Source organism: Phocoena phocoena, chromosome 8 (genome assembly GCF_963924675.1).
Source record: "Phocoena phocoena chromosome 8, mPhoPho1.1, whole genome shotgun sequence".
Classification (NCBI taxonomy): Eukaryota; Metazoa; Chordata; class Mammalia; order Artiodactyla; family Phocoenidae; genus Phocoena; species Phocoena phocoena.
This window is the reverse complement of record NC_089226.1, coordinates 60,115,808-60,130,625: the sequence shown is the minus strand read 5'-3', so window position 1 is coordinate 60,130,625 and position 14,818 is coordinate 60,115,808. Positions and strand designations below refer to the sequence as shown.

The 14,818-nt window shown below is 49.0% G+C and overlaps 1 protein-coding gene across 2 annotated transcripts in view; it reads right to left on the bottom strand.

The window, feature by feature from the left end:
• Positions 1-14,818, bottom strand: part of CLPB (ClpB family mitochondrial disaggregase) — a 146,202-nt gene that overhangs the window by 19,891 nt on the left and 111,493 nt on the right. For both annotated transcript variants that reach the window (XM_065881658.1, XM_065881659.1), the window contains one exon: positions 7,355-7,469. In XM_065881658.1, the coding sequence (XP_065737730.1) occupies positions 7,355-7,469 (115 nt within the window). The remainder of the gene's footprint in view (positions 1-7,354; positions 7,470-14,818) is intronic.

Here is a 14,818-nt window from a genome sequence, read left to right as displayed (position 1 = left end):
TGGTGCTTCAGGAGTTTAGAGAAAGGAGTTGGCTCTCCCCTACCACAACATCTCCTCATTCCCTCGCCTCACCTGGAAAGCCACCGCACTGCAGTCTTCCAGTCTGGCTGGCTCAGCCATTCCATACATGGTCTCAGGAGCCCCTGCCCCTGACCATATCCTGACCACTGCTCTCTGGGCTTGAGATGGTGTCAGGTCCCCTGAGCAGGCAGCTCAGCCCCTTCTCTGGCCAGTCCCATCTCTGAAAGCTCCAACAGGTTTGGCAGCCTCTCCACATGCTGAGCCAGCTCCAGGGCCTCCTTGCTGGGTTCTTCCCCTTACCAGAACGTCTTCTCCTGACCATGTCAACCACTACCAGACCATCCTAAGTTTCACCTGCAACAACTCTTTCCTGTTTATTCCACCACATCACATCTGCTCCATTAACTCCTATGTTCATCTATGGGGCAGTATGATGGAGAGGGCAGGAGTTACAGGACCTAGTTTGGAGTCCTGGCTCTGCCACTTATTAGTTGATTGACTTTGAGTAAAACACTTACTGATTTAGAGGCCTGGTTTCTTCATCTATAAAATGGGAAGAGCCATACATGCTCAGTCAGCCCCACATGAAGATTAAAATGAGTTAATGGCTATAGTATAGTATAGTTAATGGCTATAAGTTGCAAAGAATGGAATAATAATAAAAATAATGGTAGTCATAGCAGCAGTAGTGGCAGCTGCCATTAGCTTTGCTATTTTATAGATCTCTCATCCTTACAATAATTCAGAGAAGTAGACATTACCTCCATTTTACAGAAGAAGAGACTGAGGCTCAAAGGAGGGCAGTGGAACAGGTTTCATCTGTCTCTGCCCTCGTATCAGGGGGAGGGTGTGCCTCAACCTGTGTATTCCGTGGGTGCATGTGCTAGGCATTCTATTTCCTGAGGGAGTCTTGCCCATCACTGGCTTAATGTGTGCTGACTAAGTGAATTAATTCTTGGTTTTTCTGGAATCACAAGGGGAAAAGAAAAGACACTTCAACTCCCATTTTACAGAGAAGAGTGAGGCCTGGACCCAAGAGTCTCTTATGGCTTCAACTGGTTACTACTACTACTACTACTACTACTACTACCCTTGGGTGAATAAGGTTTCCACTCTCTTCTTAACCTCTCTCCAGGGAGCCTTATTCATTTGCTCAGCAAAAAAGCTCTGTGTTGAGTGCTGGGGCACCTACAAAGAAGCCTAAAACAAGGTTTGTGCCTTTTGGTTGAATGCTGCTATGAAAACTGTGGGTTCCAAGTGGGATGGGAGCAACTGGGAGAAGTGTGGGAAGAGCCATTTGTGCCTGAAGTATGAGGGAGAGATGGCCAGGCAGTCTGGGTATGAAGGGACATTCCAGAGGAAAGCCCTGGTGTGTGCAAAACCAAAGTGAGACAAAAGTACTGCCTCCTCCTCCCATGCCAGGCCTTCGCCTCCATCTAGCTCAAGGTTCCGGGGGAGTCTGGGCAGGCTGACTCTCCTTTCCTGATAAGTTCTGGTGATGCAGTGGGAGAGATTTTTTTTAACCTAACTGGAACATGTTTGTTTCATGCTTGTGCCACTTCCTAGGGAAGCCTGTCCTTCAGAGGGACTCCATGGCTGAGTCATCTAAATGTCTGTTTGCAATTTCCTATCTAAGCTTATAGGTTCGAGGAGCACAGCTCAAGAAGTATCTGCTGACTGAGTGGATACTGGTGCCTTGGGTTTGGTGGATGATGAGAGAGAGTTCTCTTCTTAGTCTGTAAGGATTAGTCTTTCTGAAGACAAACTATTGCTACTAAGGGGTTACATATTAAAATTGCAAAAAACAGCTTTTGTTGAGCCCACCCATTATATGTGCCTATGTGCATGCTGTGAGGTAAGGGATCCCTGAAGGGAAGATTGACACCCTTCCAGAAAGAGGCTGAGATCAGAATCTGTGCTGAGGAGAGGCAGAACGTCAAGATGGTCTCAGACTTTGTTCATTTGAGTTCACTTGAGTTCAACCTTTTACACACCTGTGTACCAACCCTGGGGAAACAGACCTGAATGAGAGGTAGTTCCTGACCTTGGGAGGGAGAAAGACCACTGATGCCATGTGGTAAGTTCAGTTTTAAAAGATGTCCACAGGAAGCCCAGAGAAAGGGCCCTGCACCCAGGTGGAGGGCTAAGGAAGGCTTCCTGGAAGAGGCCTGGGTGTTGAGGGTCCCGGCAAGTGAGTGGAAGGGCAGGGCAGTCCAGACAATAAGAATGGCAGGCGCACAGGAGGGACACCTGAAGTGGTGAGGTGGGGAAGTGGAACTGTAAGAAGTTTTCTAAATCAGTCACTGCCTCTCTACAACTCAGGGATGACCTGGATGTATTTCTCAGATTAGAAACAGGACTCCAAGGGAGGGTCCAGAAAGGTGCCGTGCTTAGGAAGATTACATTTTTGGATTAGTCAAAGAGGGACGTGGAGCACAAGACAGGATGGTGCGCCTACTGTGTGCACATGGCTGATGTTGAGATTCTGAATTCGGACCAGACCTTGGAAGAGCAGTCAAGGTGGTAGAGCTTCCCGGGGGAGTTCATGGGCTTGAGTCAACTGGGACCAGATGCAATGGGTTCTGGGGACAGGCCCCTGGTCAGAGGGAGCGACAGGGTGTGCAGGATGACCTGCTGCCCAGAAAAAGCTTCTTGGAGCAGGTCTGGGGAAAAGGGGTCAAAGGCTGAGTAGTATGGGTGTTGTAATTAACTATTTCGCTACAGTCACATTCCTAGTATGCTTGTGAACAACTAGAAAGCAGGCTTACAGCTTCTCTTCTTTCCTCAGAGCACATCAGAGATGGACAAAGGGCCATACCAAAATAATTAATCTGACCAACTTCACTAAGCATCTACTTCGAGCAGAGCACTGTGCCAGGACATGGGAAAACAAAAATGATTCAGTCATGGTCTCTGCCCTCAGGAGTCTACAGTCTATTGCTCCTGAACTGAGTTAGGCTAAGTAAAAACCAGCCCAAGTATGGGAGGTGGGCAGGGCTGGGGTGGGGAAGGGGCCAGAAGAAAGGGAATTACAAGCAGAGGGGGCAGCATCAACAAATGCAGGCAGGAGATCAACACAGCACATGCGGGGCAGCAGAAGCAGCCATTTTGTGCAGTGCCAGGTGGGGACGGGTGGGGGCAACTGAGGAGGGGGAGCAGCAGGGGTGGGCCCTGTGTGCCAGGCTAGGGCAGCCACTCAAAGATTTTAAACAGTTTTTTTTTTTTTTTTTCCCCCTACACTTTACAAAGCTCACTCTAGCTGGGGAGAAGTGATTACAGGGAAAGAAAAGGAGGCAGAGACACCAGTGAGGAGGCCACTGCTTGGTTCACATGGGAGATACTGAGGTCCTGAGCTGGGGCAGCGGTATTAGGAACAGAGGGGAGAAGAACAGAGAGTTACAATGATAGAACTTGATGGGCTGTGAGGGGTGAGGGGGAGGGAAGGACCAAGGAAACACCTAAGTTTCTATTTAGGAGACCAGGGAACGGTAGTGCCTTTACTGAGACAGGAACACGGGAGGAGGGTTGGAGGAGGGGGGCGGAGTCTAGCTCTGAATGGGCTGAATAGACAACTGCTTGCGTTTCTGAGGATGGTGGGGCACAGAGGCTCTGAGCTCCCAGGAGGTCTGCCCAGTAGAACAGGCATCCTCCCCTTCCCCATGTTCAAGAACGGCTCTGCATTCTGGATGGAGAGCCTCACTTTCAATGTCAGTGCTCTGGCTTGTGGTCTGTAGGTTGGTCCTGCTTTGGCTCCAGTGACCCCAGAAGACCAGAGAGGCCATGGGGGCCTGGGCTGTGGGGCTGGTGCTTTATCTCCTCCATTTGTAAGGCGGTAACTGTGCGCCAGCCTTGCTAGAAGCCCTGCAGCTGGGGATCACACTGATAAATTCACTGTATTACTTTGCACAAATCAATATCCCAGCACTTACCAGGGGTTGATGTGACCGAAATTGGTTTCAGTCAATTCGTGAGGGTAATAAATGGCCATTTATCAAATCAATTCATTCTGCGGCACTTCTCTGCCTGCGCATCCTCGTGGTACCCCTGGGGTGCCAGGCTCCACCCAGCCAGCCCCCAGTACATATCTGACACTAGCCTAGAGGACTCAGGGAGGTCTGGCCTACCCTCTAGATCCGCCTCCCTCTCCTGCACCTACTTCAGTCTTGAGGTCCTGAGGCACTGGCTGCTGCTTACCTGCCACAAATTCAACCCAAAGAGTGCCTCATGCTTCACCTGAGTTGGCAGCCGAACACAATCTATTATCAGTGTGATCCCTGGCTGCAGGGCCTCTAGCAAGGTGGGTGCACAGTTACTGCCTTACAAATGGAAGAGAACATACCAACCCCTCAGCCCAGGCCATCCACGGCCTCTGTATCTTTTCCAGCATCACTGGAGCCATAGCAGGGTCAACCTACATACCACAGGACAAAGATCTGCCTCCAGATCTGAGGCAGTTCGGGTGACAGAATGGAGCTTTGGGTAGAAGGAAGCACTCGGGGCAGACATTCTGACAGCTCCTAGGAGGTGGGGAGTGGAATCATCTACTCCTGCTCTGGGCCAAGGGTAGGGACAGACAAGGTGATGTAGGACCAGGGGAAGAGGCCAGTCTGGGGCTAGGACTAGGGATAAGTCCCGGGTTGAAGGAAATAACTGTGGGCCTGACCTATAGAGCACAGTACCCAACCCTAGGTGGTAAACATCTTGAGGAAGGGGACTAGATTTTGTTGAGTGCTATCTGGTACACGCTGGAAGGAGCATGTGCTTTACAGTCCGACAGTCCTGGATTTGGCTCCCCGGTACAGAGATGAGGAAACTGATGCTCAAGGAAGCTGAATGACCAGCCTGAGCTGCACAGCTGGTAAGTGGCCCACCTACGATTTGAGCCCTGGTTGGTCCTCCCTCTCCCCCCAGCTACTTCTGGGAGCTTCATAGCTTATGGGCTTGAGAAGCTGGTGAGTAGCAGGAGGTAAGAGGAGCAGGCAACCTGCTGGGAAAGGGCTGTGTAAGAAGTGGGGGGAAAATATCATGATGGCAGCTGCAGTTCTGGCCCAACTGGACATGGGACTCCAGCAGGATATGCTTTCTCAGATCTCTGCTAGGTCAGCTGTCTCTCCCATGGGCTCCTCCTCCTCTCTTCTTCAACTCCAAGAGTTCCCAGGTCTCCTTTCCCTCTACCTCAGACACAGAGTGGGGTGTTGCCACCTCCAAGGTGGTGGCTGAGGGTGGCTGTCTGTATCCAGACCCAAAAGGGCAGCCTGGTGTGGTCTGTGCTTGAGTAGCAGGAACTTGTGTATTCATAAAAGCTTTCCCTGGCTCCTGTGTGTGCCTGCAGGCAGCCTTCTGACCTCTAGCTGGTGAGGCAGCTCTGGTCTATGGGCTCTTTTTTTTTTTTTAATTAATTAATTAATTTTGGTTGTACTGGGTCTTCTTAGTTGTGGCAGGTGGGCTCCTTAGTTGCAGCTCGCCAGCTCCTTAGTTGCAGCTTGCTGGCTCTTTAGTTGTGGCAAGTGTGCTCCTCAGTTGCGGCATGTGAATTCTTAGTTGCGGCATGCATGTGGGCTCTAGTTCCCTGACCAGGGATTGAACCCGGGCCCCCTGCATTGGGAGCATGGAGTCTTACCCACTGTGCCACCAGGGAAGTCCCTATGGGCTCCTCTTATTCACTGATGGTCAGGCCCCTGATGAGGGGCTCACGATCCTACTGGTGTGTGAGGCATCTGGTGAATACTTGCAAAAACGAAGTTGATGACAGATACAATGAGAAATTAACAGTCCCACTGGTGTGTGAGGATGATGGAGATTGGGCTGGGCTTGGTGTGTCACAGGGGTGACTGCCTTCATTGTTCAATGACTCCTCTAATAGGTTTCCTAGGGCTGACAAGGCCACTCCAGAATGTTCCAGAGGGGCACCACAATTTCAGACTCATATCTCCTTTTACTGGCGAGAACTGGTGCTGGCCTTGGCAGTCGCTGGGCTGCATCTGGTGGGACTAGATGCAGCACCAGATGCAACATGTGAGTGGGATTGACCACGACATCACAGGGAAGAGGTTTTTAATTTTCTTTTTTTTTTTTTTGGCCAAGCCACGTGGCACGCGGGATCCCAGTCCCTGACCAGGGATTGAACCTGCACCCTCTGCAGTGGAAGCGCAGAGTCCTAACCACTGGACCTCCAGGGAAGTACCGGAAAGAAGTTTTTAAACTTGAGCTGAGCATCAGATTGCCTGCAGGGCCTGTTAAAACACAGATTTCTGGGGAATTCCCTGGGGGCCCAGTGGTTAGGACTCTGCTTTCACTGCCGAGGGTCTGGGTTCAATCCTTGGTCGGAGAACTAAGATCCCATAAGCTGCATGGCATGGCCAAAAAAATAAATTAAAAAATAACCCCCAAAAACAAAACCCACAGATTTCTGAGGCCCCCTGCGAGAACTTCTTATTCCATAGGTCTGGGCTGAGGCCTCAGATCTACATTTCCAACAAGTTCCCAGAGGATGCTGGTGCTGCTGGTCCAGAGACCACTTTGAGAACCACTGCCCTGGGGGATACCCCTTGTCTAGGCCAGGCATAGGGTTCCACTGACCTTACCTCACCTGTCTGAGGTCACCCTCAGGGAGTCATGCACCTGAGTAGAGGAACAATAGTGAGGCCACCATCCTAAGCAGAATCTTAGTTTGATATATCTCTCTAGTGGGATCTGTATGGGGAGGAGGGCCATTAGATTAGGAGTTACACCAGCAGGCAGTCTAGCTCCCAGGGGTCAAAGTATCGGACATAAAGAACTTCTGAGGTGGAGAAGAAGGCACTCCAAGACTTGTTCAGAATATTTTCCCCAAAATTGAACCAGCTGCTGACAAATTATACTGAAGTGTGGCAGAGTCCTGTGCTGGGAGACAGAAGATAAAAGTTCTAGTTCTGGCTCAACTGCTACATTACTAGTGATGGACAAACTCTTGTTCCTCTCTGGGTCTCAGTTTCCCTACCTGAAAAATGGGGGTGGGGTGGGGGCAGTAGACCAGATGAAGGTCAGAGTTAAATTCAAAGCATACAAAAGCAGCCTTGAGCAAATTACTGAAGTGCTCTGTCTCAGCTTCCTCACCTGTAAAAGAGGAATTTAATGGCACCAACCTCATAGGGTTGCTGTAAAGATTAAATGACACAACATATGCAAAGAGCTTAGAACACTCCCTGGAACATAGGAAGTACTCAACAAATGTTATGTTGTAATATTATTAGCCACTTCTCCCCAGCATGGAGACAGCAGGACTACAGCTCACTGGGGCAGACTGCGAGCTTCCTTGCCCTTTTTGGTGCAGGCCAGCATCTCGTATACTCACCAGCACCTACTGTGGCGATGGCACTCTCCTGGCCAATGATGTGCTCCTTCAGCCGCTGCTCCAGGGGAAAGCGGCGCCGTTCCTCGGCCTCACGTTTCCGCTGCTTCTCTTGGTACTGTGGGGAGAGAGGGAAGGTGGCTCAGGAGTGCTGGGCCCAGGAGGATCCTAGTTTCATTCTATCCCCCAACCCAGGGGGGAAAAACACAGGTTTTTTTCTCTGAGGGTCCTGATGCACAGCTCTGGCTCATGACCACTGGAGGCTGGCCCAGTCCTCCCCCTGCCCCTCAACCTAGGCCTCACCTCATCTCCCTACCTCGGGTGGCCATTGCTCAGGGGTCCTGCCTCACCCTGCTAGTAAGTACTGCTAGTAAATTAACCCTTGACTCTGGCGTCTGACAGAAGATTTGGTTCGAATCTCAGCTCTATCACTTACAAGATGCACTCATTACCTGGAGCAAGTTACTTTGCCCCAGTTTTCTCCTCTGTAAATTGGGGGTTAAATATGATAATGTATATAGAATGTGCCTAGCATCATGGCTGATGTGCACTGAGTGCTTACAAATATAGGTTCCTTTCCTTTTCCACTTATCCTCTTTTTCTATAAATTTATTTATTTATTTTATTTTTGGCTGTGTTGGGTCCTTGTTGGTGCATGTGGGCTTTCTTTTAGTTGTGGTGAGTGAGGGCTACTCTTTGTTGTGGTGCGTGGGCTTCTCATTGCGGTGGCTTCTCTTGTTGCAGAGCACGGGCTCTAGGCGTGCGGGCTTCAGTAGCTGTGGTCCACGGGCTCGAGTGCAGGCTCAGTAGTGGTGGCACATGGGCTTAGTTGTTCCACGACATGTGGGATCTTCCCAGACCAGGGATCGACACGTGTCCCCTGCATTGGCAGGCGGATTCTTAACCACTGCACCACCAGGGAAGTCCTCCACTTAACCTCTTGAAAACCATTTTGGTTTTTAAACCAGAGCTACGAACACCCTCTACTTCAATGATTCTGCATTTCAATTAAACACAACTATTCAGCAATTGCTGTGTGCCTGGCCCTGTGCATGCAATGATGGAAAGGTGGGGCAGGGGGAAGGAGGAGGATTATACCCTGCCCCCTGGGAGGTTTAGATGATGCTGAGTGCCTGGCATATGTCTGGCCTCCGGCCTGGTCCATTTCAGAAAAGGCAGACGGAGGAGGCCCGAGCTTGGTCCTGCTGCGAGGGAGAAGAGAAGAGCCAGGTCTTGCTCTCAGGAAGCTCAAAGTTGTGCAGGAGAGGTGAGGCAGGGTCTGTACACAAATACTACTCAGGCAGAATTAGCCATTTCCCTCATGGTTCCAAAGCATGTGTGCCTATTTCTAGCCTTGTACCTATCACTAAAAAAAAAAATTACTTGAAAACCAGTTTGTTGCATGTGTGTGATTCTGTCTTCCAAATCAATTATCAGCCCCCTGAGGGTGTAGGCACTGCCTTTTACTCACTGCTATTCCCGGCACGGGTCCTGGCACAGTGGAGGCATCTGGTGAATATTTGCAAAAATGAAGTTGATGACAGATATAAAGAGAAATTAACAGCTAGACTGGGTGGTGTAGGAGTACAGAGAAGGGAAGGATACATAAAGCACGGAACAATTCTGGGAGACAGGAGGCTTGAAGGAGCTGGAATACTGGGCTAGGTGGGAGCTGTGGGACTATCTGGAGACTGGGCAAAGAGGGGTGAGTGTGTGGGTCTGATGATAAAGCATTTATGGAGGCCAGGGGATGGAGGGTGGGGGAAGGAAACAGGTCTTGAAGTGGGATGGAAAGACCTGGGTCTTCAGGAGGCTTCTTTCCCCTAGGGCCCCTGTAATACTGACAGCTTTCTAGAAAGCGAGCTGCCAAGGTATGGCCCTGTCACAAAAGTTGTGGCTGCAGATTGCTCTTGCAGGGAGAGTGGATGAAAAATACCTGCTGCTTGGGCAGTGTTTTCCTGTTAAGGTAGTGACCTTGACAGAAGTTAAAAAAAATAAATAGCGAACAATCCAATTTCGGCTGTTGCTATCAGTCTGTAACTGAAAGCTCCCATCAGTTCTGGGGTTTCATACGAGCAATAATTCGGCGCTGATCCCAGCGGAGCAACACTTGCTGGTTGGAATCCAGCGCGTCATCGTGCAGCTCCCTCAGGCGCCACATACATCACCTGGCTCTGCCGACTCCAGCCATATATCTGCCTCCTCCTCCCTGTCCACCCAACCCCTCTCAGCACTCGAGTCCACTGGGGTGGAAGGCTCTGATGGTGAGATGCACACATACCTGCTGGTACAGCAGTGGCCAGCGGCCTGGCCAGCTCACAGTCAGTCTGGCTGCAGAAGGAAGCTGGCCTCGGAGGGTTTGTTAGGTCTGTTTCGTCACTTCCCCTCAGGGATGGATATTCCTGCCTCTGGGCCTTTTGCTCACACTGCTCCCTCAGCACAAAAGTCTTCTTTATTCCCACCTACCTCTAAGTGATCTCAGTTTAAATACCAAATTGCCTAAGGAGCCTGTTGCCCTGGCCCCGGGACCTCCAGAGCACTTACTTAACTGACTGTTTATGTCTCCTTACTCCACACATGAGGTCCGTAGTGACAAAGCCCATGTTTTATTCATTGCTATAACTCCAGCACCTAGCATAGGGCCCTACTCACAGAAGAAGTCAATACATGTTGCCAACCGAATGAGGTAACTACCGTTTGTGGAACAGCTGCTGTGTGAAAGGCATGGTACTCAGCACTTTATGTGTAGTGTCTCACTGAATTCTTATAGTAGTCCCCATCTGGAGTTTGACTCCTCTTCTGGCTCACAGTGGGGCACACAGTGTGGCAGAAAGAAGCAGCTTTGCTCCACAAAGATGTGAATTTAGACCTCGCCTAATCCAGTTACTAGTTAGCTGACCTTGGGGAAGTTAATTCACCTCCCTGAATTTCAGTTTCCGCATCTCTAACACGATGATGGTACTCACACCTACCTTGCAGGATCCTTGTGAGGATTAAGTGAGGTGATGTATACGAAACAATTGGCAGGTCTCTGGCATACAACAAATGTGTATGTAGAAGTCGCTATGTGAAAGACTCAAGTGGCCAGCATAGTACCTGGCCTGTGGCAGGCCTCTGATAAATGTAACTTCTCCTTTGCTGCATTTTGATAACTGATTATCTAACCCAGTGCCTTTTTTGTTTGTTTATTTTTGTTTTGGTGCTGGAACCCTTTTAACTAATTTAATCTGCACGGAGCCCACAGATAAGGGGAACAGTTGCTCCGGCTTAAGCAGAAGCCAGAGGCCAAGTCCACGTGGATGCCCCCACTTGCCCCAGTGTGGCTCCTGAGGCTTCTCCCCCTAGGAACCCTGGGTCTGCAGGGTACAGTCTCAACACCAACTGAGTTCTCAGGACACCTCTACTGTCTGGGGTGGCTCAGCTCTGCCTGTCAATTTTCCTTACACGGTAGAGAACTCCACATCTAGGTACTTTCTTTATGGGGCCTCACAAAACATATCTTCTTTCCTTTGCTACAGGCAAAGCCTAACATGACATTTCCCGCCACTTTGTTGGTTTGGGTACGGCCACCATGGCCTCCTTAAGTCTTTTTCAGGGACATATTTCTACCTCCTATAACTCGACTTCACTGTCATGATTTTAGGTTATCTTAGTATTCCTATTATTTTCTTGGGCAATGGGAAAGGGTTCTTGACTTTTATGGGGGTGAGCATGGGGGACAGGTTGCACTGTGATCTGGCTGGTTTCTCAGGAGCTTTCTAGATGGTACTGGGAAAGATTCAACCTATGGCTTAAATCTGAGCACATCCTGATTCTAGCATACTCCCTCCCAGCCTGAAGCCCTATGTATATCTCCTCAGAGAAACTTCTGAAACTGGATCAGACTTTTTGATAAAAATGTACAGGACAATGGGATTAAACCAGGTAGAAGGTTACTGCTTCATGCTCTTTTCCTAATGCTTATTAGCACAGAGTTTATATTAAAAAATATGCTGAATGAATGAATGACTTTTTAAGGCATGAGCTATGAGTTCAGGCTTGTGGAAAACTAACCAATGGAAGAACCTAGGAAAGGAAAACACTTGGTCTGTATATATTCTATTTGGGGGAGAGGAGAGAGAAGGATGGGAGAAGGCACTTGGTAAGGGTCTACGAATGTGGGCTACTGCTGTTCCCGGCTTTCTGAGGAAATGGGGAGGAAGGCTACAGGGACTGAGGTCAAGGCCCTGCCTTGACAGGATTCCACTGGAGGAGAAGACAGGTTAGATGACCCAGCCTGCCAAAGTAGGGGGCACTGGGCTGAGAGGCCCAAGAAGCTACCCAGGAGAGCAAGAGCGGGGGAGTGATCATCTTCTTAATAAAAGCCACATGCAATTAGCTTCAGAAGCCCCCACCTGGAGCCAGTAGCAACCAGCTCCCAATGCTTCATCTCGGCCGGATAATCATGGCCACTGGTTTCCATCATTCTTGATTTAATATGGCACCCCTCCTGGCTCTGAGTGCATTTACAGGAAAGGCTTGGGAGGCTGAGGCGAAGCCTAGCTGGGCTCTCGCTAGGAAGTGGGTGGCTGGGCAGAGAGGCTCTGCGGAGGAGGGTTACAGGGAGAAGGGGTATGGCAGCACACCTACTGTTGGGCATTCCTCAGGAACAGGTCTGATAATAAACCTGGTAGTACATTCACTGAGAGAGGAGCTAGGGTAGGGGTGGTAGGCAGAATGAGACCCTGGACAAGAACAGGATAAGCATGGAGGAGGGAAGAGAAGAGAGGCCAAGCTGCAGTTTGTCTCTTGTGGGAGGTCAGGGCAGAGCCCACTGGCTGCTCACACACTCAGATATGCCCCATCCTCCTGACTCCCTGATCCAACCCCAACTTACATCACAGTCAGGGCTTCTACCATGCCCTGAAGCTGTGGGGGACAGAGAAGACTGGGTGCAGAGGCCAACAAAGGGGACCATGGGGCAACAGATGAGACTGGAGGGGTGTGGGATGATGGAAAGAGTCCTGAGAAGGGGGGTGATGACAAGAGGAGCCCAGGGGTCCAACAAAGGAGCCTGGGAAATACAGAGCAGACAGGAGAGGAGACTGGGGGACAAGAGGGGCACCTAAGGGAACTCAAAGTCTCTTGAACTAGATCAGAATCCACATCCTTGTAGAGGAAAGCTGGGTACAGAGCAGGCATCAGTCCCATCAGACTTGAGGACAACTATGTCAGCATCCCAGATTCCATTCTCCTCTCCTCCAGTCAATCCTCCTTTTGCTGCCAGAGCCATATTTTTAACATGTAAATCAGATCATGTCATTCCTTTGCAAATAGCTGGGTTGATCCAGAGACAACAGTGGTGAGAGAAGGTTAAGAGGCGCAAGGAGTGGCTAAGGTGAGAAAATGGGTTATGTTCTCCTCAGTCCATCACATCAGGAGGCACGTGATGCTCCTGTACCTGTGGCTGGGGATGTTAATTTTGATCACTTGGTTAAGGTGGTCTCTGCTAAGTTTCTCCAACATTTTTCCCTTTGTAATTAATAAGTACCTTGTGGGGTGGGACTCAGTGACTGTGAAAATATCCTGTTACTCCTCAAACCTCCACTCACTAGTTTGAACATGGACTGATGAGTCTTGCTTGATTTAGAACCAACTGTTCTAAGTCTCACAGCCCTGTGGAGTTCAGAGGATCTCCTCCTCCCTCACTGTCCAGAGATGAAGTAATTAAAGCAGGGTCCCACTGGTAGCAAGTAATAAAGGCAGAACACTAACCCTTGTGTCTAACTCCAGTGCCTGCACTTTCCACCCTGGAGATAAGAAAAGACCTGTTCTTGCCTTCAGGAAGTTCAGAGCCTGTTTAGTAAGATGAGACTTAAAACACAAATTTCATATTCCTACTTTTAGCATGGGGTTACCTAACGAATTTATTGAAAATAAACACCATAGGGTGTTCTTGCCAGAAATGTATAATCTGAGTTGAATCATAAGGAAACATTAGACAAACCAAAATTGAGGACGGTCTACAAAATAACCAGCTTGTACTCGTTAGAATGTCAAGGTCATGAAAGACAGACTGAGGAACTGTTCCAGAATAAAGGAGATCAGGGCTTCCCTGGTGGCGCAGTTGTTAAGAATCTGCCTGCCAATGCAGGGGACACAAGTTCGAGCCCTGGTCCGGGAAGATCCCACATGCCGCGGAGCAATGAAGCCCGTGAGCCACAACTACTGAGCCTGTGCTCTAGAGCCCGTGAACCACAAAACTACTGAGCCTGTGTGCCACAACTACTGTAGCTAGCGCACCTAGAGCCCGTGCTCCACAGCAAGAGAAGCCACCGCAATGAGAAGCCCCGTGCACCGCAACGAAGAGTAGCTCCTGCTCGCCGCAACTAGAGAAAGCCACGTGCGGCAACAAAGACCCAACACAGCCAAAAAAAAAAAAAAAAAAAAAAAAAAATTAATTAAAACAATTAAAAAATAAAGGAGACCAAAGAGACATGAAAACTGAATCCAGCTTCAGATCCAGAATTTTCTTGTAAAGAGAATTATTGGGACAACTGGTGAAATCTGAATAACATCTATAGACTAGTTAATATCAATATTAATGCTCTGATTTTAAGGATTGTACTGAGATTATATAAGAAAATGCCCTTTATTTTTTAGGAAATTCATACAAGTATTTAGGGGTAAATACTTTTTTATTTATTTATAATTTATTTATATATATTTTTATATACATAAGTAATAAAGCAAGTGCAATAAAATGTTAACAACTGGTATTATGGGTGAAGGTTTATGGGAATTTGCTGTACTATCTTTGAAATTATGTAAAAGTAAAAGTGAAACAAATCAGGACAATGCTTACCCTTAGGGATAGGTAGTGACTGGAGGGGAGTATGATGCAAATGAGTGCTTGTAATAGTCTATTTCTTGATCAGGTATATTCAGCTTGTAAAAATACAGTGAGCTGTATACTTATGCGTACTTTATACAAATATGTTTCAACAAACAGTTTTTGAGAAGTTAAAAGAAGGGACTTCCCTGGTGGCGCAGTTGTTAAGAATCCGCCTGCCAATGCAGGCGACACGGGTTCGAGCCCTGGTCCGGGAAGATCCCATATGCAGCAGAGCAACTAAGCCCTGTGTGCCACAATGTGCACCTGCGCTCTAGAGCCCGCGAGCCACAACTACTGAGCCCACGTGCCACAACTACTGAAGCTCGTGCACCTAGAGCCTGTGCTCTGCAACAAGAGAAGCCACTGTAATGAGAAGCCCGCGCACCGCAATGAAGAGTAGCCCCTGCTTACCGCAACTAGAGAAAGCCTGCGCGCAGCAATGAAGACCCAACGCAGCCACAAAAAAAAAAAAAAAAAAAAAAAAAAGAAGCAAAAAGAAAAAGAAAGAAAAAGCCTGTCCCCGTAAAGCATGGAGTGCTGTTCTTGGCCCATGGAGAACCTGTAACGAAGGTCAGATGGTGCTGTCTGGGCCA